The sequence below is a fragment of the Agelaius phoeniceus genome, chromosome 5 (assembly GCF_051311805.1).
Source record: "Agelaius phoeniceus isolate bAgePho1 chromosome 5, bAgePho1.hap1, whole genome shotgun sequence".
Lineage (NCBI taxonomy): Eukaryota > Metazoa > Chordata > Aves > Passeriformes > Icteridae > Agelaius > Agelaius phoeniceus.
This window is the reverse complement of record NC_135269.1, coordinates 70042148-70064741: the sequence shown is the minus strand read 5'-3', so window position 1 is coordinate 70064741 and position 22594 is coordinate 70042148. Positions and strand designations below refer to the sequence as shown.

The 22594-nt window shown below is 42.6% G+C and overlaps 1 protein-coding gene across 2 annotated transcripts; it reads left to right on the top strand.

The window, feature by feature from the left end:
• Positions 1 to 2635: 2635 nt before the first annotated feature.
• Positions 2636 to 15437, top strand: RBM17 (RNA binding motif protein 17). Of its 2 annotated transcripts, none has more exons than XM_054631462.2 (12): positions 2636 to 2763; positions 4464 to 4604; positions 5715 to 5831; positions 6680 to 6846; positions 8731 to 8825; positions 9349 to 9405; positions 11087 to 11228; positions 12134 to 12285; positions 12908 to 12981; positions 13322 to 13420; positions 13731 to 13803; positions 13949 to 15437. In XM_054631462.2, exons 2-12 carry the CDS (start codon positions 4482 to 4484, stop codon positions 14050 to 14052), a joined length of 1203 nt encoding a protein of 400 aa, XP_054487437.1. In that variant the 5' UTR covers positions 2636 to 2763; positions 4464 to 4481; the 3' UTR covers positions 14053 to 15437. The 2 variants fall into 2 exon arrangements, with proteins under 2 accessions (XP_054487437.1, XP_054487436.1); XM_054631461.2 differs by having other exon boundaries at positions 8728 to 8825.
• The last annotated feature ends 7157 nt before the right edge of the window (positions 15438 to 22594 follow it).

The following is a 22594-nucleotide window of genomic DNA, read 5'->3' as shown; positions in this document are numbered from 1 at the left end:
AAAAAACCATAGGAAGATGCTTAGGAGGTCCTCTAAAAATAAAGTGAAGATAATTTCTTCTTCTATTTAAGGAGCTTTCACTGTCATTATGAAAATAGACATATCTGTAAATGTGTTTAGAAAGACTGGGTTAATAGAAAGCAGCGTAAGTAGGAGAGGAAGTAGTAGCTTTATTTTATTTATTTTTTCAGCTAACCACAGGGAAGTAAACTGCACAGTAGCACAGTCAGAGGCAATGCTGGAGATAAAGACTTTCTGATTAATACAGAGATAGTGCTTGTAAAATGTTGAGGTGCCAGATCTATCTGCTTCAGGGCTGGAGGTTGTGTTTGGCTTTGCAGACAGTCTTGCATGTTCATTTGCATCATCATGTGGTGCAAGGGGCCATAATTCTTAGAAAACTCAGCTCATCTATTCCATGTGCTTGGTATGAGCTGGAGATACACCAGCACAGTGTAAGTAAAAAAGAAAATCCATTTTTACCTCTGTCAAAAAGAAGATATTAAATAATTAGTGCAAGATATTGGGCTGGAGAATTGGTATGGTTGGGTGAATTCCAGGCTCAGACAGATGCAGAATTTTAAGGTTTGCTTTAGAAAACAAAAATTGTCTCTGCAGACCAAACAAGTCCACTTCAGGCCCAAATGACATAGTGCAGCAAGACCTTCTAATAGCCAAATATTTTGCAGTAACAATTACCCAGCGACCTCAGTGATGGCAGTGATGGCACAGTAAAATGGCAGCAAACATGCTGGGATAACAGACAGAGTTATTTGAAATACACTTGATGAGGAATAAGTTTTCTGGTTTTGTAACTTTCTCAGTGTAACTGAGAACAACTCAGTGTTGCCAGACTCAGAAGAGTCTCATATCACTGTCTCTGTTTCCCCCCACCAAAATCTCAGGTGCCCTTGGTAAGTAACTGGAAATATTGAATGGCCATGGAGACAGGTTCCTCACTGAATAAACTACCACAGATGTGGAAACCCAAGGCACTGGGAATATTTCTCTGTCTGCTTTGGTGTCCCCTGACCCAGGGGAGCACTGACTTTGACCCTCATCCACGGAGAAAGTTTCTCAGACTTCAAGGTAGACTGGAATCCACAAAAGTGTGAAATAGATTATAGAGAGTAGTGTAGGTGTATCACTTGGTGAGAAATTTAGGTTTTGGGATTTTTAGTCTGTTGTGGATGGAAGCAAGATGGAGGGCACAGGGTGTCATCCTGGGTTTCTTCTTCATGCTTCTTCTCCCTTCTTCTTCATGGGTTTGGGTGGCATTTTGTAATTGGGCAGAAAAGCCCCATTGCAGCTCTTTGGGATCAGTTATTGGGTTAAAAGGGAAAATAATCCAGGTGTCAGTTCTTAATTGGATAGTTTAGTCTTAAAAGCCCTTGTACCAAGAGATTGTTGGCCATTTTGTGCCTTCTAATGAAAAGCTGCTGAACTCACAGTAGTGAGACTGTTTTACTGATGTGAAAAACGCCAATCACTTTTTTTTTTAATTTTAAAAGTTTAATAGTAATAAAATGGTTATAAAAATAGTAATACAATTAGAGTAATAATAATTTGGACAATTTGAATTAGGACAATATGAGACAATAGAAACAAAGAATTACGGACAGTCCGGGTACCTTTTTCTGGGCAGCATGAGCCTGAAAAAGGACCCAGGTTAACAGAGGGTTAACCCTTAAAAACAATAACCTGTTGCATATTCATACACCTCATCCATGATGCATAAATTCCATTCAAACACAGGATTCTGTCTGGTCATCAACATCTTCCTCCGAATTCTAACAGCGCCTTGGAGGCAGAAAGAAGTTCGTTTCTTCTGATAAGAGGGCAATAAATTCTTTTTCTCTGAAAGATTCAGGTGTCCTGTGGCTGCTATTTCGCTGCAAGTCCTTTCTTTAAAAAAAGTATCCTACATAGCATAGTTTCTACTTTAACATTTTTTTAATAACCCAAAACTATATTTACCACACTACTTAAGAGAATTAATACAGCATTACTTTCTAACCCAACACATATAATATTCATTTTAATATTTGCGAAAAGCCAATCATAAAATACATGCATTTTTCACACAGAACATCCAGAGCAAACAGTGCTGGGCATAAATCCAGCCCTGCCCTCGGCTCCGGTCACTGTCACCACAGAGACCAGCGCCTGCCCGCCTGCTCTCGGGAGGACGCTGAAGATTCCAGGGAGGTTGTTCACTGCTCCTAAACAACGCCAATGTTTAGGAGCACTGAACAAGGCTTCCTCTCCAAACCCATCCCCGTGGCCTCCTTCGGACGTGTTTCAGGGATTCTATGATTAAATAAAACCTCCGAGAGCGCAGATCACACCGAGGCGCACCGTGAGAACCCGAAGGAACCCGGGCTTATCCTCCGCGTGGGCAGCTGGGGCGGGGACAGCATTCCTCCCGCCTCCTGCATTCCCAGCCGCCCTCCCAGTCCCCGGGATTTGCCGTGCCGCCTTCCCATTCCCGGGATTTGCCGTGCCGCCTTCCCATTCCCGGGATTTGCCGTGCCGCCTTCCCATTCCCGGGATTTGCCGTGCCGCCTTCCCAGTCCCGGGATTTGCCGTGCCGCCCTCCCATCCCCGCTGCTCCGTACTGGGACGGCCGTGAGGGGCGGCAATGGCGGCGCTGCCGCTCCCTCCTCCCGCCGCCGGGGGGCGCTGGCGCGGGGCGCAGTGCGCAGGCGCGGCCCTTCCCGGCGTGCTCAGCGCCGGCTCATGGCGGCGGCGGCGCCGGGACGGGTGAGCGGCGGCTCCGGGCCCGGCCCGGCCGTGTGGGGAGGCGGCTCCGGGCGCTGCGGGGTGTGGGGAGTCAGGGCAGGGCAAGGCAGGGCAGGGCAGGGCGGGTGTGTGTGCCAGCGGCTCCTCGGAGGGGTCCAGGCCTGTGCGAAAGGTGGGGGGGGCGTCAGGGCCTGCTTTGCCCCCTCTGTTCTCAGAGTGACGGAGGTCGCAGCGCGCCCTTCCTTTTACCGTGGGGACAGCTCCTGTGGCTCGCAGCCTTGAACCTTGCCCGCGGTGACAGTGCCATCCCTGTGAAACAGAGTAGAAATTCTTTAAAGTGGAAATCTATTTTGATTTAGGTGAAATGTACATCTTTGAGTCTGTAGTTAGAAAACATAGCTATGTAGCCTGACTGCAAAGCCTAAGCTCAGAAAAACTACTTCAGTGAAAGACAGAGATAAGGGGAGGGGAGACAGAAAGTGATAAAGAGAGATCGAGAGACTGCTGAGAGCAAGTCAACCTGACCTAAGAATTCTTTCTGATAAAGAAGAACTAGCGCCAAATGTCACGCGAAATTCGTAAAAATGAATATGTATGAAACTACTGTGAAATTGTATGGATATGTATTTGAGAGGGGGATAAAAAGAGACCTGAAGTTCCCAGAGGTACGCATGTCTTTTAAGGAGAGTAATCTCCACATGCGTCCAGCGCTGTAATAAACATACTGGCTTTACAACTTTCACAAAGTTGTAGCGTTTTTGATTATCTCTGTAAAACAGCTCCATCCATCCCTTCATCCATCCATCCATCCATCCATCCATCCATCCATCCATCCATCCATCCATCCATCCATCCCTCCCTCCATCCGTTGTCCAGGGAAGGGTCTCGAGCACCACTCTGAGGAGGAGTGGCTGGAGGGGCTCAGCCTGGAGAAGAGGAGGCTCAGGGGGGAATTTCTCACTCTCCACAAGTCCCTGACAGGAGGAGACAGTCCGAGGGGGGATCAGGCTCTGCTCACAGGTAACAAGCAATAGGGCAAGAGGAAATAGCATCAAGCTGTGCCAGGGGAGGTTCAGGTTGGATGTCAGGAAGAATTTCTTATCAGAAAGCGTGGTTAAGGTTTGGAACAGACTGCTCAGGGAGGTGGTGAAGTCCTCATCCCTGGAAGTGTCCAAGTTGAAAATGGATGTGGCACTGAGTTCTCTGGTCTGGGTCTCCAGACCCATTTGGACTCGATGATGTCAGAGATCTTTTCCACCTTGATTGATTCTGTGATTCCCCAGTGCAGGCTGTCTCCCCCTGGATAGATCAGTCCTGCTACCAAAATCCCACTGCTCTGTGGCAGGTGGGAATTCCTACAACATCCTGTCCTCATCTGTGCCTTTATAACCACCTCTGTGTTCATCCCAAGGCCAGATAATCTTCAAAACCTTTTCTTTTTGCAGTAAACATCTTGCTGTTGAGCCCTAACTTTTCATATTCCACTGCAGGATTAAATTAATTCTTGAGCAGTTCTCGTCAACTTTCAAACTGTTACTTTTATACAGTTTTGCTCTAGTCTTGTATATTTAGCACTAGCCAGGAAAAGATCCATTTCCTCTGTCTGTAAGAAAAGTGAAATAAAAGGTGGTGTACCCATATATGCAAACTATTAGCAAATAACCTGGAAATAGGTTTGTGGTGTCATTTAGAGTTTGTTTTTTTTTCCTTTTGTCTTTCAGTTTTAAATTGAAGAGAAAATGTCACTTTACGATGACTTGGGGGTTGAGACCAGCGATTCCAAAACAGAAGGCTGGTCCAAGAATTTCAAACTGCTGCAGTCTCAGCTGCAGGTGAAGAAAGCAGCTCTCACACAAGCAAAGGTACAGTCCCTTCCTGTTTTTCAGACTTCTTTCATGTTCATTGCATTGTGTTTGTCACCTCAGAATACTGATATGATAATGAGGTAATTTTGCTGGTATTTGTCTGTGAGTTTGTAGCAAAGAGCCTGGCAAAGCTGAAGGGGAAAAAGGGAAAATTCATTTTTCTTAGAGAGAGCATTGCAAAATTAAAACTGAGGGAAGCACTGATGTATGTGCTGCAAACCCCTGAACTTTTTAACTGCAGAGCCAAAAGCTGATATTCAAGTTTAGCTTTAAAGATAATGAGATTCAGCTTTATAAAATTATTTTTTAATGTAAGTAGGGGTCACACTGTGATTAATTATTTACATGTTTACATCATTTGATGGTTGTTATTTAAAGGCTGTTGGTGCTAACTTGCAAATCATTATGTATTAGAAACTTTACAGCAAGTATTTCCAGAGTAGATGAAAAAGAGGAGTGCCAGCTGATTCTTATTAGACTGTGACAGGGCCATTTTCTCTTTTTATTGCTGCTTCTTTATATTTCACCCTTTTTCTTTGAGCAGTGTTGATATTTTGGTTCAGGCAGGACACAGGTGCTCTTTGGGCTGTGTAGGTTCTGTTGTGAAATTACTTAATTAAAAGAAGAAGCAGTAGCACTGATGCCAGATACTCAAATAACCACAGCAGTTTTTTCACTGAAATTACTCCTGATTTATGCTGCTGAAATTGGGGGCATGATTTAATTGATAATTGGAACAAACTGCATGGATGAAATTTACTGACTGCTGTATTTGTTATATTCTTTGTCCATGTGACTGATGTGCAGTGTATCCATAGCCCAGCAGAAGAATAGGATAGGATTAGAAAACTCAAGAGTTCAAAAGAGTTTGAAATATTTTATCTGATGATAAATTGGAAGAACAGTAGCTCTGGAATAAATGTGAGTTTCTTAGAAACTACCTCAGTTCAAACTCACCTGAAGTGATAGGATGAATTATTGAGTGTTTCTGCTCCCAGTCAAAACCTAGGACCATTCACCTACCACAGCAAAGTATGTCAAATAAGCTGATTTTGGGAACACTGCTTTATCTTTTTTAGAAATTGTGTGTTTTGGTGATTTTTGCAGAGTCAGAGAACAAAACAAACCACAGTCCTTGCTCCAGTGATTGACCTGAAACGAGGCAGCTCCTCTGATGAGAGACAGATCGTGGACACACCCCCTCATGTAGCAGCTGGGCTCAAGGTAAGCCCAGGGCAGCTGAAAGTTCCAAATGTTTTGGAAGTTGAATCTTTCCTAGTGGTCAAAAACCTGATTATTTTCTGGGAATATCTTCCTCTGCTGAGAGTTCATTAATTAACCTTTCAACTTTATTCAGACTTAGGTGTGGTACAGCATGGAATTACCATGGTTAATGTGCAGTTATAAAACAGTGTTCTTAGAATCCTGGACATCTTAGAATCCTAGAATCCTTCAAATTACTTGGCAAGACAGCAATTTGGGCAGCTAAATAATGACTGTAATTGTGTTGGCACCAGTGTTAGAACTGGACCTGTATAACAATCAACTGAAAAATAAAAGAACTGAAGCCACTTAACCTTTTAATATAATTTCTCGTGGTAAGAAGTCAAGAGAAACTTCTCTCCCTGCAGCTTTTTCAAAGGAAAAGTTCTGAAATGGTTCTTTCAGATTAAAGAACAGTCTGTGTGCCTCTGTTGGTATTATATTAATAGCAGCTGATAAAAACCCTGATGAGATTGTGTGGGAGGACCCTGGCAGATGGTTGCAGCAGCAAGATGTATTAAAGCTTCTAATAGTGCATTAGTGGGGTTTGAGAAATTCCTGTCCATGCTGATTTGCTGCTGATTTGCATTTTGCAAGGGGAGAGGGTGGTTTTTCTTCATGGGAAAATTTTGATGTACTGAGAGGCTGGATGAAATGTTAGGTTTAAATAAAGCCAAGATTTCTTCCAGCACCAGTGGGATTAGGATATTACCTCACATTACAGAAGGAATCAGAAGTGTTAAAAATTTTTCTTCTCCAACTGGGTGTTGTTTTCAGATCTCAGCTAAAAAAATTTCTCTTTTTTCCAGGATCCTGTCCCTAGTGGTTTTTCTGCAGGAGATGTGTTGATTCCCCTGGCAGATGAGTATGACCCCATGTTCCCAAATGACTACGAAAAGGTGGTGAAACGTCAGAGGGAGGAACGGCAGCGGCAGCGGGAGCTGGAGAGGCAGAAGGAGATTGAAGAGAGAGAAAAGTAAGGCTTTTGTTTAGAGGCTTGACACATTGACTCTTACCTAAATAACCATGTCAATTTGTTTAATTTTATCTCTCTACATTCTTGGAAGTTCTTAGGGGGTTTGTGAATACTGCATGCTTGTGGAAACAAGAGCAGTGTTTTAATTAATATGTTTTAATGCTCTTGGGAAAAATCACCAAAAAGTGCAAAAACAATAAGAATTATCAACTTTGCAGCCTCTTTGGGTGAAAGACCCTTGTCAAAATGATTCTAAATTTACTTTGTTTCAATAATAGGAGCAATATTTGGGTATATCATGCATCGTTAGCAGACTTTGACCTTGCAGGTGTTTTAGAGTATTTGATGTCATTGTCACCTGACTGCAGAAAAACTTTTTCAACACTTGGTGATGAACCATCCTTTCTGCTTCTAAAAGCTACAAACTGATCCATGGATGCATTCAGTTTTAAATGTAGCTAGTACAGCCTTTGAGAGGCATAATTGCATTTCCTTTTTTAATACTCTGCAATCAGTAATTTAATTATTAATTAAGTTAATGATGTGTTTATTAATCTATTGTCTCCGGACAAAAGAAAATACTGCTTTATTTTTAATGCCTATTCCCTGAAATAAGAGATCTCTGTAATCATGGTAAGGAAGTTGAATGCAGATTCAGTATCTGATTGTTATAAGTGGTAAAATGTCTGCCAGCCAAGCAGAAGATTACATTTGCTCATTTCAAGTGAAGTGAATAAACAGTCCTCATCACAGTATGAATCATCTGGAATTACAGTTCTGCTGCCCTGTTTAGATTGTGGAAATTTATCTCTCTAGTCACTGGGTCTTCTCTTGGTTATATCTTTGTTGTTTTGATGGAGAAGGAGTGCCTGAGGCTCTGTCCTGCTGGCATGCAAGACCTCAGGAATCTGGGTTGTCATTCCCACAGCTTCAGCATTGACTGCTCTTTAGTTGTATTTGACTTGTGTGTGGGCCAAGAGTCTTTATACATATAAACATTAGAGAAAATAAGTGGAAAATGCATTAAAAAATCTAATTTTAAGCTGGGGAAACAATCTCAGCCAAACCTTCATCAGATGTGTTCTTTGGAAGTTCAGGCTGGACATTTGTTTTGATTTCATAGGATAGAGATTCAGAAATTCTGTATGCTTCCACAGTAGATCTGGTTTTGTCATCCTTTAGCACAGTTTTTGTGGCAGTGCTAGGAATGGGATTTGATTTGTGCACTAGGTGGTGCACTTGACTTTTGAGGAAAAGTGCTTTTCCTTTTTGTTGTATTAAAATGAGTAATTTTCCTGATCACATCAGAGAACAACTGAAGTGCAAACAAATCTTGAAGCATTCCTTACTTCTTATTAGAAATTATTCCTGAATCTTATTTTAATTGCCAAGCAAGCGTCTCAACAATCTGATGTTTAAGCATGAGGATATTTTTTTATTCAGCAAATGATACTGCTCTGTGTAGTGTGTGATGGGAAATGTAAAAGGGATTCTGTCCAAAGCAGGGTGATTGATTAATTAATGTCTGTTACCTTGCTCTCTGTTCCATGCAACACCTATTTCATTCAGTCACTCTGGTCTGTTTTGACAGGATTTATTCAGGATTTATTCAGGTGCTTCCTCCTTTCCATGCATTCTTCTTGGCTCACTTGCAAGTGAAAAATGATCTTGGTTTAGATCCATCTTCTGTTTAACCAAAAAGCCCCATGATGGTAAAAACAAAGAAACAAATGGTGAAGGTGTTAACTTGCACTTTCATGGGAAATGTGTTAAATGGCAGTTGGATGGAGCAGAATAATTCACCCTGCAGAGGTGGGATCACAAATTCAAAGCAAGAATTAACTTCCATGGTTTCTCATCCTAACTTGCTGTGTCTCCTAGAAGGCGTAAAGACAGACATGAAGCCAGTGGGTTTTCAAGACGACCAGACCCAGATTCTGATGAAGATGAAGATTATGAAAGGGAGAGACGGAAAAGAAGTAAGGGAACTGCTTATGGTTCTGGTGTGGAAAGAGGAGAAAAAGAGGGAGGGGAATTCCCAGTCCTATTTCATGGATTCTGTATTTCTCTGTCCTCACATGAGTACACTGTTCATTCTGAGCCTTTAGAATAAATCTGGCATTTTATTACAACATATTATAATGTAGAATATTGGTATTTTTCCATGGAGGCAGGTGGCAGCCAAATTACTTGTGGGAATACCTCTGTTTAACCTTAGTTTGGGTACCTGTTGTAAGTTTCTGCATGGTGTAGGTTCCAGGGAAGGGATGAGGCATGACATAAAATCAGGCTCTGAGAATCACTGAGTTTTCACTATTGTAACTTTTCATTCCTGCATTTGTTCCATCAGTGCCCTTAGGGCTTGTCAGATGATGTGGGTCAGAAATATGTCTTAGCATAAACAAAATCAGTCTTTATTCTCTTTCAGCAACAAAGTTACAGTAAATAATTCAAGTCTGTTGTGATATCCTCCAAATGTGTTGTGTTCCATTTTGCTCATAGGTATGGGAGGAGCTGCCATTGCACCACCCACTTCTCTTGTGGAGAAGGACAAAGAACGTGAGTACTCCAAAATCCTCTTCTCTGAACCCAGCAGTGTTCATTTCCTGCTCAACTTTCTATTTAGTTAAGTTCTCCTGCTTTTCCTACTGGATTCTTTGTAGCAGCAGGACATGAACAAGTTTTTGTTCATGTGGGTAGGCTGTGGGGGACCTGTGATGCTGCCCTGCTTCACATCTCTGTTCTGAAGAAATCTTCATGTATTGCTGGACAAATGGCTTGGCAAACTACAGCCATGTGCATCTGCTCACTTCTGATGTGAAAGAAATGTCACAGGCAGGGTTCTCTGGGTAGACTAGAAACCTCCACAGTCTGGAGAGGGAATTTTTCCATTGCTCTTTCCTTGAGGAGGTACTTAGTGAATATCTTTTCTACAAGAGTTATGCACTAGGGACAGAATTTTATACATTTTTCCAGGATGCAGTTCAGCTTGAAGAGATTTGTGTGCAGTGCTGGTGTGAGGATCTCAGTTGTCCACGAGATGGCATCATCCTGCTATAGGAACAAAACCATTCCCTTTTTTTTTTCCCATGTCTAACCGTTGTAAATTTTAAAATTTAAAGCAATTACCAGTATGTTTCTACTTTAAAAAATACTAAGAAGAAAAAATCTTACGCACACAAAATTTTCTTTGGGAGTCTTCCTTGTATTTATGACAAGATTAAAATGTAGAAAGTACCTCAGAACTTAAGGAAATTACACTGAAAGCATTTGATATGTATAAACATTCAAACCAGAAAGATATTGTTTTGAGTAAATAATTAAGAGCAATTGATCAGTGTCAAGGAAAAGTAAATATAGGCTGGAAATAGTAGAAATACCCTTAGGGGAGAGTTTTTAAAATGTGACAAGGAAACCTCTGTATTGCTTCTTATTGGTGCTCAAATCCAGGCTGGAAGAAAACAAGAAAATATTGGTGTAGCAAAAGTCCCATAGTCCAGTCCATCTGCTGTTTAACTAGGAATTACTTTTCCTCATATTATATCCTCAAAATTCGTGTCTGACCTTTTATTTGATAAGATACAAGAGCTAGTGTACAAGATAATATTCTAAAATCAGGTCAGTCTGATAAAAGTCCATAAGTCCATTCAAAAAATTTTTTTTCTAGTGTTCTAGTAGGCTTTTTTAATTTTCATTTTGCTATTTGACTTGTCAGTGGAAGCTGATTTAATAATCTAACCAGTGTGATTGAGATATCCAGATCCATCTCCATCACCAGGAATAGCTGCAGTTCACAAATTTCCAGTGAGATGAGTTGCATTCATTCTTTTTAATAGAACTAATTTCTCTGCAAATGTGCAGTGTATTTTTATTACAGTCCTTGGGCCTTGAGTTGTGTGCATTGATCCATTTTTGTCATAATTCTGTTCCTGATGAATGGGAGTTTGTCCTCTGGATAATCTCTTTGTAGTGCAGGTGGTCTCTTAATGTTCTTTTTCTCCATTTAATAAGAGGTTAATAAATGCATTCTAGAGCTGTGGAAATTACATCCAATGAGGAAAACCCAGAATAACTCAGATGTTGTTTCTGAGAGAGAGAGAGAGGGAGGTGAGAGGATGTCAAAACAGCATGTGCAAAGGAAACATTCTTCTGATTTGGAGATTTGGATTTATGTGTAAAACCTTCTCATAGTCTGTTAGGATTTTACTGAAAAAATCTCAAAAATGTCTGTTTTCTCCAGCTGTAGCATCATTCCCATATGAGGAAGAGTCAAGACCTCGAGCACCTTCTTCCAAAGCAGCAATTCCTCCCCCAGTGTATGATGAGCCAGAGAGACCTCGTTCCCCCACAGGACCCAGCAACTCCTTCCTTGCCAACATGGGGTAAATCAATGAGTGACCCCTGCACATTTTGTGGGAAAAGGCATTGGAAGGTGGTGGAAACCAAAAGCTTGAAATAGTTTGTCAGGAGAGAAGAGCAGTCTGAGTTCAGAGAGTCCAAACTGGCAGGATACAGGAAAAAATGTGGATTGACAGGATTGGGAAAAACACACCTGAGGTGGTTGCATTCAAGGCTGTGCTTTGTAGCCACACTCCAGCATAAAGTGTTTGTGGCAATGAAGTGTACTTGAAAACACAGGTGGCATGTTAGTTCTTCTAGATTTTTTTTCCAGGTTTATCTTGAATTTGCTACATACCAGCAAATTGATATTTCAAATCATTTCAGCTCTGCTTTGTTGAAAAATTCAGAGTGTATTTTGCATGAATGTAGCAGCTGTGGCTGCAAATCTGCCCATTTACTTTCCTGCCTTGTGTGTGATCTTGTGTTAACAACTGTGGCAACAAATTAAGGTGAATTTATAGCTAAAAACAGCTTAGAGACCTCATTTTTGGGTTTGTTGGGTTTTTTTTTTTAATTGTCCAGGAAAAGATAACCAAACTTGGTACTGTTGGACCAGCTTGTGCATTTTTACCACCTTTAATTAGTAGTACTATGGAACCCTGACTTCATTGAAGGAAGGGCTAAAAATCTGACCTAACCTGCCTTACTGACCACACAATTGACTGTTTCTTCTGTGACTTAGTGTTTTAATCTTTCAGCATTACATAGCCAGACTTTTTAGCCTTTTACTTAGAAAAAAATGATGTAACTTGTAGAAGCTCCTGTACTTTCTGCCCCTGTGTAAGGAAGTTTTAGGAGGCAGGATATTTGAGCACTCAGGAGAAATGCAGTGTTCATGTTTTGTGGAAGAAACCTTTATGAACTGATTTTTTTTTTCTCATTGCAGGGGGACAGTAGCTCACAAAATCATGCAGAAGTATGGATTCAGAGAGGGCCAGGGGCTGGGCAAACATGAACAGGGGCTCAGCACAGCACTGTCAGTAGAGAAAACAAGCAAGAGGGGTGGCAAGATCATTGTTGGTGAATCTACAGAGAAAGGTAATTATGTCCTGCACCAAGTGTGTGGGAGATGAAGCTCCTGTGTTTCTGTTTGCCATCTGTCCTTGTTGAAAACATTGGAGTTGGAAAAATGACTCATATTTGTTCTTGAGGAAATTTATCTTTTTTCTCTTTTTGTAAAGTAATCCTGTATGCATTATTTTAGCTCATCCTCCCCTTTAGTGTTGGGGAAGCATCTTCACTTCCAGGGCTGATCTTGCTCTGCCCTGATGTTTTTTTCCCTGTCACATCCTGTTGATACTGCTCTCATTTCCCTGCTCCTGTCTGATCTTGAGACAACATCCAGGCTTCTGAACACAAGTGGCAGAAGTCAGAATACTTTTAGTCTTGTAGTTCTTATAATACAGTTCTGAGCTTAGGAATTATTTCCCTCTATGAAGTAGTACATTGTCAGTGTTACTGCTTAATTCACACCACTGGAACTGATTTTTCTGCTTACTGTCATTCCAGGGAGCTACAAGTTGTGAATAACTGTTCCTCACCAATATGAAAGTACATTTTGTAGCTTTTATTCTATTTGATCAATAAGATTCTGATAAAAGTCCCTAATTGAGCTTTAATCTTAAATTATACCATTATTCACTGTTTTGTCTTCAAACAGAAACGGGCAAGAAGGCAGATTCCAACCCCTTAACTGAGATCCTGAAATGCCCAACTAAAGTGGTCTTACTGAGGGTGAGTTGGGAGTAAGGGAATGTGTCTTGGTGTTGAAATGTTTAAACTTCTGTTCCTGATACAAAATTCTGCACAGTTCAAATGGTTCTGGCCTGCACCCATGGTGTTCTGGAGAAATTATGTGACTTCCTGGGGTACAAGCTGTGATTTTAAATCAACACTGCTTTAAATTGTGCAGTTCCCTTGCCTTAGGGACAGGGAACTGTCTCCTCCTGTCCTCCTGTAGCTCTTAAACTTTTAAAGTATTTGTGGTCACAGTTCACAGAGCATCTGTGATTTGTCTACACAATCACCTGCACAGACTCCATCCAGTGAGTTGGGTTTGTTCTTTGACTTTCAGAACATGGTTGGTGCTGGGGAGGTGGATGAAGACCTTGAAGTTGAAACTAAGGAGGAATGTGAGAAGTATGGCAAGGTTGGGAAATGTGTCATCTTTGAGGTAAGAGATAATCTGTGTCTCTTTTTGGCTTCTCTGGGCACTCATCCCTCACAACTGGAGTGTTACTGCTTAAGAGGGGCATACATAGAAGATCCCTCAGGGTCCTTTACTGTGTTGCAATTCTGGATTTTCTGTATCTGTAAGATACAAGCTTCTAACAATAGCAACTGTGTAAAAAACACTTGAGTATTGTGTTTTTGGAACCTTTTTATTTTGTTCTTTCACTGCCTTTGTGAAGAACAGCAATTGAAAACAATGTTCTCACTGCTGTTTTAATTACTTGTGGTTTGGGGTTTTTGTTTTGTTTCAGATCCCTGGTGCCCCTGATGATGAAGCTGTAAGAATATTTCTAGAGTTTGAACGGGTTGAATCTGCTATCAAAGGTAGGATCCTAAATTGTGTCCTATGCAGCTCAGAGCTAGCTTCTGTAGAGAGATTAAACAGTCTCACTGGTCAGGCTGTTTAGTTAAAGAGATGTTTATTTTATTGAATTGCTGCTTGCTGATCTGCTCTTTGTTTCAATTCCAGCTGTTGTGGATCTAAATGGAAGATATTTTGGAGGCAGAGTGGTGAAGGCTTGTTTCTACAACCTGGACAAGTTCAGAGTGCTGGATCTGGCGGAGCAAGTTTGATTTTAAAAATCTAGCTCGAGGTGTCATTGTTTTGGCAATCAGGTTTTCAGCAGTAGGCTGGGAATTCAGAAGAGAAAAGTAGCTTTCCTAGCAGACTGGAAACAGGCCTCATTGAATGGATTTTACACATTCGTTGTGACTTATGGTTTTTTGTAATATAAAGCCCTTTGAAAGTAAGATTCACGTCTGTGTAGTTTTGAATTGCACATTTCTGCTTTCTGCTCTGGGGATCCTGGTTATTTTTTGAGCTTTCAGATGACTTTGCTCTGTTGAAAACCCACTGCTGAGGAGATGCTTTGTCTGTATTCCTGCTTTCTTTGTTCTGGTGCTTCATCATGGAGTCCCTGTGCTGGATCCACAATAAGTGTGAAGCTTTGGACAAGGACTGTGTGCTGTGATCTGCTCTTCCCTGATGGTCTCTCCTAGAGTTAGAGCCTTGCTCTCCTGAGTCCTCATCTCTGCACACCAGTGATTTGGGTCATTGGACAGTTGCAGCTGGTTTGTTCTGACTCCAGGACAAAGCTTCTGTGCCAGAATGGAGACTGAAATAACAAGGACTGAGTCTGTCTTCATAGAGCAAAAGAAAATCTATCTGTAATCCAGGGAAATGGAGAAAAGAGGGAATTTAATGGACTCTTAGCAGGAGCTCTGTGCTGGGAATATCCAGGGATAACTGATTGCAGGTCATTAGCAGGGAGAAGGGAAACTCCTTCCTGTATCTGGCCAGCTGTCAGAATCTCACTTCTCTAACTCACACATAGACAACTAACTTTGTTTAACCATTTGCTCTTTCTGTTTATATTTCTGTATTTGAGGTCAAATACCATCAGAGTTAGGCTTTCTTTTGGGAAGGAGTGCTTGTGGAAGTTTTCAAAATAGGAGGCCATGGAGGGAAGTTCTCATGAAAATCTGAAGAGTTGACAAACCAAACTACTAAGCACTACTACTTTTAGTTTTAACTTGATGTAAAATAGTACACAGCTCTCTGCTCCTGGTTTTATGTTTGCTTTTTGTTTGGGAACAGTGTGTGACAAAGAGTTGCCAAGAGGGGACTCTGCAATGGTGGCACTTGTCCCTGTGCCCCATTGCACCCAGAATTGTGGAGATACTGAAGTGGCTGTGAGCCCTGAGGGCATTTTAGCTGTTTGAAAGCTGATGCTGGATGTCTTTTTCCTGTTACACACATGGACTGGGGGGAGGGGGGACAGACCTGTATCTCAATGCTGTGAATATCTCCAGTTCTTGCCCTTTTGAGTTTTGGCTGCAGACTTCTATGACAAACCCTTGGGTCTTGTGTTTTGCTTATTTTGTCTGCTTGTGTTCCACCAACCTCTGTACAAACATTTGCTTGTAAAACACAATTTTTTAAAAAACCTGGTATTTTACCTGCTGTGCATTGGCTTCCTTACTGTGCTCTTGTCTTGTGCAGGGCAGTCCCTCAGAGTTGGGCATTTTCTCTGATCCACCCTCCCTGCAGCAGAGGTGAGGAACTGCCATGACACCAAAACCACGGGACTTGGGGCAAAAACAGAATCTAGATTCTGTTCCTGCCTCTGCTCTTTGTTTTCTCTTTGACTTTGAGCAACACTTTAAGGCCTTTGCTGCTGTGTAGTAAAACAGATTAGCCTGGTATGAATTAGCATAGGTTTGCTTGTAGTACTCAAATAATTTGGGTGGCTGCTGTAGAAAGTTTAACCACTGGTAGCAGATTGAGTGTGATCTGAACTTAGCTTGAAGTATGACTTGGCTTTAAGCAATGTGATATATTTATGGCTCTTATTTCTGCAAATGCCTCTTGGGTGACTAGGCAGTAAGGATTTCCTGAGGTACACAGCCTGGTTTGTGTGCCTTTAACCAGCTGTTCTGCTTTTTAGCACCATGTTCTCAGCTTCCAGTCTGATAACTTGAAGGTTTTCCATTTGCTGAGAATGCCTTTATTGGCAACTTTTGAACCATTTCATTCTGAGAATCCTTACTGTGGTTGAAGACAGGAGGAAAGTTTATCCATGAAGATGTAAGGGAGAGGGTTTGTTCATTTAATACTTTGTGTAGGAGATTCATGCTATAAATGAGATGTTTTTTATAGGGACACTGAAGCAAGCAAACCTGGAGCAGATTTACATCCCCTGAATTCCATCTGAGTGGTGGAGGCTGCACAAACACATGACAGTGGAGCCAGGTGTGTAAGCAGGTGATGCAAGCAAACCTGCACAGCTCTGGAAACCTGCAAAGGTTCAGACACTCACTGAGCTCTGTGGGCAGATTTTGTCTCCTTAGCAGGAAGCATTTTTTGCAAATGCAACTTCTCCCTGTTTTTAAACACAGTGTGTTGGCTCAGACTTCCTCAGGCATGCATACCTTGAAATACTTGGTTCTGAATTTACTTCTCTGCTGGAGAATTGGCCTCCTCTGGAATCTTGCCACTGACTTCTATTTCTAGTAGCTTCTCAAGTAACTTTTTATCTAACACCTCCAGCTTTTCCTGCTTACACATCCAGTTTTCTCCTCTGTTTCATCAGTGAGTGCCCTTTCCAAAGGCTCAGCAGCACTTAATTTGGAACTCTTGCAGCTACCAAGTTTTATTTGGTGGTTTGTCTTTACACCCTGGATATTGTGCAGCCACCTCATTCTGTCCTGTACCTTTGTGGTGACTGGTCTGAAGCAATAATAATATATTTGTTTCTCTTTTTGTGTGGTGCCCTATAAAGTTCTGATTTCACAGAAAGTGAAGAGGATGATGAGCTGTTAGGAACATTTACCTTGCTGGCAGTGCAGGATTGGTTATAGTGCTTCATGTGAAGCACTGGGTGTTTTTCAGGTATGATTTCCTAAATTTAAGCTTTAATTCCTTGGTTTAAGCACCTGTGTAAATGCTGTGATTCTCTAATACATTGGATAACTGCATCTCCTCTTGGGCTAAGTATGATGAACAGTTCATTGCTTCTGGGAACTCAGATTAGATGCCTGCTTAGAGAGATCTGAGTGTCCTGAAGCCAGCAGGAGGCTGAGAGGGACGTGGAGGACGTGTCAGCCCAGAGCTCAATGAGGTACCTGGTGCATTAACAACCCTGAGGTCTTAAGAACAGGGATTTGCACAGTGGCATCACTGCCTTGTTCTCTTCTTAATTCAGAACACTGGCTACTATATTAATAGTGGGGATTTAGTGACTTGATTACCTTCCTAATTGTTAAAACCCCAAGGTGTTTTTGACCTGTAGCAGCTATTTCAGGGCCTATCATTAAGCACATGGGTTATGATTTGTTTTCTCACCTGCACTGTTCTGCACTTAACCTATGTTGAATTTCACTGTCAGTTTATCACTTTGCCTGGTTAGTAAAGTCACTAAAATCTGATGTGAGATGGAGCTTGCAGGGAACATTTTTAACATTACTATTGTCAAAATCTTAAGTTTGCTTTGCCACTCTTACACGAAAGGTGAGAGTTGTTGCCCCAAAGAACTTTCTGTCTAAATAGCCATGGAGGGAGAGAGGCAGGAACAAGAAATATCTTGCCCAAGGACATGCAGAAGGTGGTTTGGAGAGTTGGGATTACACCCTATTCCCCTGTACTTGCAACTCTGCAACCAAAACCCACGTTCCTGGTGGAGCTGCTTTTTATTGTGGCAACAGAAAAGGGTAGAATCGCTTACCCTTGAGCTTTGGATTCTGAAGCAAGTTCAGAAGGAGATGTAATTCATGTGCTGCAGTCTGTGTAAGTGGTTGCCTTAGGAGAGGCTCCTGTAGGAGATTTGAGTATGTCAAGGTATTCTACCCTTCTGTGCAAGAGAAAAGATGTGTTGTAACATCATACAGTTCTCTTAAAGACAGAAAGACAAATATGGGAGGTTTCAAAGAGGATCCTAAACTCTCAGATCCTTCTTGCTCCACAAGCAGAAGTCTAATGGGGGAGTGAGAACTTTCAGTCCTCACAGCACTTGGTGCAAGAGGCCTTGAGCAAGACTAATTTTCACCTTGTGTTACAGTGAATTAATCCCATGTTCCTGCCTGGGATTTCTTCTCCTTAGCTACAGGACTTGGCACTTCTCATGGAGCTCCATGATGTTCCTGCCAGCCTCTTCCCAGCCTGCCCAGGTCCCTCTGGGTGGCAGCATGGCCTTCTGAGGGAGCTGCCACTGCTCCCAGTCCATGTGATCTGCAAATTTGCTTTAATGAAGGTGTTAAAGAAGGCTGGACCAGCATTGACCCCTGGAGTTCACCAACAGCTCCTGACCTCCAGCCAGACCCTGAGCCACTGATCATTCAGGCAGCTTTTGGTGTCTGCTCCTGCAGCTTCAAGAGCTTCTTTGTTAGGAGGATCTCACAGGTGACAATGTTTGGAACTCCTGCAGAGGTCCAGGTAGACAATACCCACAGCTCTCCCCTGCCAGGCCAGTCTTTGATTGTGGAAGGTTAAGCTGGGCAAGCATGACTTCCCCTCAGTGAATCCAAGCTGACTGTTGCTGATTTTCTTGTCCTTCATAAACATAAACACACTGTTAGATTAGCTACTCCCAGAATTGTAGAAATTATTTTAAATTCTCAAAAAAATTGGAAGAGAGCAAGAACATCCACACAGCTGAGGTCCATGTATGGATGCATCTGGCATTGGTAACGTGCTCCTAGTTGGGTGCAAGACTAACCCTATTCCTGTTCCCAAAAAAGCAGGAGCTGCTTGTGGTCATGGAGGACTTGATGTCACTTACAGGCACTTTGTGTGACAGTAAGTGCAGCACTGTAATGAATGAGTTCTTAGGGGGATTCCTGCCTTTGGGTGATGAGTTATTCTTAAAGACAAACAGGGATTGATTGTGTCTAGCAGTGTGTGCTCTGTTCATTTGCTGCTGCTGAGCAATGAGAGGACTCAGCCAGGAGATTTGGATTCCTGCTGTGCTGCTCTGGGCAGATGCAGGTTCTTCATACATGGGTTTGAAAGTAGCACCTGGGCTTGGGAATTTTCTTGGTGTGTCCTGTAGACAGGACTTTTGATAAAAGACTTCCCTCTTGCCCTGTGATGCTGTGATTTTATTCAAGCTGCAGAGCAGTTAAAGAGCCATCCCAGTGCCTTTCTCATCCATCAGTTTGGTTTATCCTCACACATCACCACTGGCTTCTGGTTGTGGCTGTAGAAGGTACTTCTGAAGTCCAGCTGGAGATGATCAGGCAGCTCCTGGCAGTGCATGTGGCACTTGACTTTATGTTTAATATGTGAACACAGCTTTTTCTTACCTGTGATGTAATTTAGAGGATGAATTCATCTGCTTTGCCTTGTTTTGAATCATAAAATCATAGTATGGTTTGGATTGTAAGGGATCTCAAAGACCATCTAGTTCCAAACCCCTACCACGGGAAGAGACACTTTCCACTAGACCAGGTTGCTCAAAAATTAACCTTTTCCTCAAAAGACTTCAAGTGACATTTCCAGCTTTACAGAGGAAGACAGGACTTTTTAAGGATGCAAAAACTGGTAATTATATGAGTTGCTCATAACATCAGCCAGAGCTGACAGACCTTAACCCCTGGGCAGCCCTGGATGTAACCATAGATACTCATGCTGTATGTCAGGAGCAGTAAAGGAGTAACTGCTCCTTTTTCCTCCTCACTGAAGGATTTATTAACTCTGAAACTTTTTCTAAATGAGTGCTTGGGTTGGTAAGATTGCCTTTCTCTTCCTGCAGGTCAGTGGGTTACAAGTGCTGCTTACTTTGAATGTCCAGTGTGATCTTATCTCCTATTTACTGCAAAAAATATTTTGTGCCGCTCGAGGTGCAACTCAGCCAGTTCGAAAAAATGCTGTAAAGTCTGCAGGAGTGAATGACAAAGTCCCTGTCTGTGTGCCTGTGTTTGGTACTTCAACCAGAGCTGACCACAAATACAAAAGTGATCCTGTTGCCAGCTGTGCTCCTTTAGGGATCTTGCTGCCTGTTTGTGTCAGGTGGGGCTGGATCTTGCTGGTGGCTTTTTGTGCACAGGTGCAAGCACAGCTTTCCATGTTAGTAAGCAAAATCTTGTTTAAATGGGGCAGGGGGGAAATGGATATTGAAGAGGAAAAGGTGCAATGGAAGAACAGGAATGAAAGCCAAAGGAAACATTTTGTAAGTTGAAGAAGGGGTAGTTTGTGTGTGCTCCTGCAGAGGTTTCCTCTCACACCCTGATTCCTGCTGAGGTCATGGTTGTGGCTTTATGGCTTTTTCTCTTTTTAGCATCAGGAAATTAGGAAATCCCAGAGCACGGGGTTGTTTGTACAGAAATGTAAAAACACAGCCTTATGTCTTGTGTCCAAACAACCTTACCCACCCCAAGCTTTCAGCCCTGTAGCTGTGGGAATCAGGGGATAGGGCACAAATGTCCTGCACCCAGCAGGCCCTGTCTCCCATGCAGGATATCCCCCTGCCCTGCTTTGGCAGCCCCAGCAGTTGCAGCACATGCTTAAAGCCCAAGACACCCTCAGCTCTATGGCAAACAAGATCTTTCCCAGGAAGATGCCTGACCCTTTTCTTTCTTCCCTTCTGCTTCTTAGTCCTCTTCTGGGAGGAGCATGGGGTTTTTTTTCAAAGCAGCCTTTAAGCATCTTGCCACTTCACAGCCCTTGGGTTGTTTTTCCTCTCCCAGTCTCTTATGGGGTTGATCTCTGGCCTCCATTTGAGAGCTTGCAGCAAGTCAACAGCTCAGGAATCCACATGGTCCTGCCAAGACAAAGGTCTTCCACCCCTCTTGGGTTTCTCCACCTTCTGCCGCAGGCACAAAGCTGGGGAGAACTTTTGGACTTCTCTGCTTTCAACTTGTAAAACTTGTATAGCAACTGTGAACCAGAACTCAAATGATATTCTGGCAAAACACACTGAGCTCCTCTTGGGAGGATGGAGAGTGAAAACTGGTGGGGTTTTGTGGTTTTGGGTTTGTGCAGCTGAAGGGATGCAGTTACCACTGGGACAGGATGTGAGCTGGAGCAAATCCCAGTGTCTTTTCCCTCTTTGCAGGAAGGGATGTTGCACTTGAACAGCAAAATTTAAAGACCTTTCAAGGAAAATAATCCTGTGGCAATGAAGTGTACTCAAACTGGGCTTCAGAGATTTGCTTCAAGCACAAATTTCAGAGGAAGATCCATCTCCCTGCACCATTAGAGCCCTGCCCATCATCCCTTATGACACAACACCATTGCCCCCAAAGACACTGTCCCAGAAATATCACATTCACCTGCAAGGACTTAGCTCTTCTGAGGAAGCCAGGAATTTAGGGATAATAAGGAAATTAAGTTTTGAAAATATCTTCAGCTATTGCATACTAGTCATAGTTTCTTCCCCTTTCTTCACTTGGATTTCTACCTCATCATTTACAAGTAGTTTGCTTTGTTTTATTTCTGTCCAGCAGGCTGATTTATTCATGGGCAAAGCCTGGTGGTTTTTATTTTTCCTGCAGTGTTGGGGAACATAAAAGCCTGGAAACTTGAGGCTGCTATCAGCATTTATGCTAAAAAATAATGGTGCTGGCATACTAAAATCAATGCATCCTTTTTTCCCCCCCTGTTTTAAAACCAGGAGGAGTTAACTGCATGGCAAGAATTTGCCTCAGCAAGCCTGGACTGTATGAAATGGAATTGATTATCTGTCACTCTTGATGCATCAGAAGAAGGATGCAGATGTTTCTCCAAATATGACATTTCCTCTTCAGCGCAAGGTGGGTGTGTGGTAGCAGTTCAAAGCCACAGAAATCAAAGGAGATGGGAAAGTGAATTTTCTGCGTGGAAAGAGCAAAATCAAATTTAGAAACCTGCTGGAGCTGGCAGCAGCACAGAAGCTGGGAAGGTTTCTACCTGACAGCTGCAGTAATTACTGCCTGCAGATCACTCCTGGGAACCTCTGTCCAGTTCTTTCTCTCCAAAACCCAAAAGCTGAAAATTGTGCAAAACAGGAGACTGGGATCTGCAAGGGACCAAGACTACCTGGTCACAAAATGATTTGGGTTAGAAAGAGACCTACAGATCATCTCATTCCAACACCTTCCACTATCCCAGGTTGCTCCAAGCCCCATCCAACCTGACCTTGGACACCTCCAGGGATCCAGGGGCAGCCATCCTCTCTGGGTACCCTGTGCCAGGGCCTCACCACCCTCCCAGAGAAGATTTTTTTTTCTAATCTCTAATCTAACCCTGCCCTCTGTCCGTTTAAAGCCATTCCTCCTTGTCCTAAGTCTTTGACCTGCACCTCTCTAATCCAATCTCATCTCCACACCTTTATAGAGCACCTAATCTCTGTGATATGAAGATGCCAGCACTAATACCAGAGGTTAACAAAAGTAATCTCTCTAGGTCAGGCTACAAGGGGGAGATTGGCTGTAAACTTTCCAAAAGCTGATTGTTCCCAGTCCCTTCTGCATCTGAAGCCCTGATGACCTGGTTGTGCTGTCTGTCAGCCCAGCAGGGCCAGGCCAGGGGCCCCTCTGCAACTTTCCCCTGCTAAATTTTCAAGGCTGAAGCATCAGGCTGGTGATGAGCACATGAGTGAGGAGAGCCTGCTGTGAGAAAGGGAGCTGGGTATTTTCTGGG

Bases quoted from the DNA above. Each gene is read 5' to 3' on its own strand.
- RBM17 (XM_054631461.2), top strand. From the start codon at position 4,482: ATGTCACTTTACGATGACTTGGGGGTTGAGACCAGCGATTCCAAAACA. The intron at 11,229-12,133 runs GTAAATCAATGA...TTCTCATTGCAG, and splicing joins TCCTTCCTTGCCAACATGGG to GGGGACAGTAGCTCACAAAA. The intron at 13,421-13,730 runs GTAAGAGATAAT...GTTTTGTTTCAG, and splicing joins GGAAATGTGTCATCTTTGAG to ATCCCTGGTGCCCCTGATGA.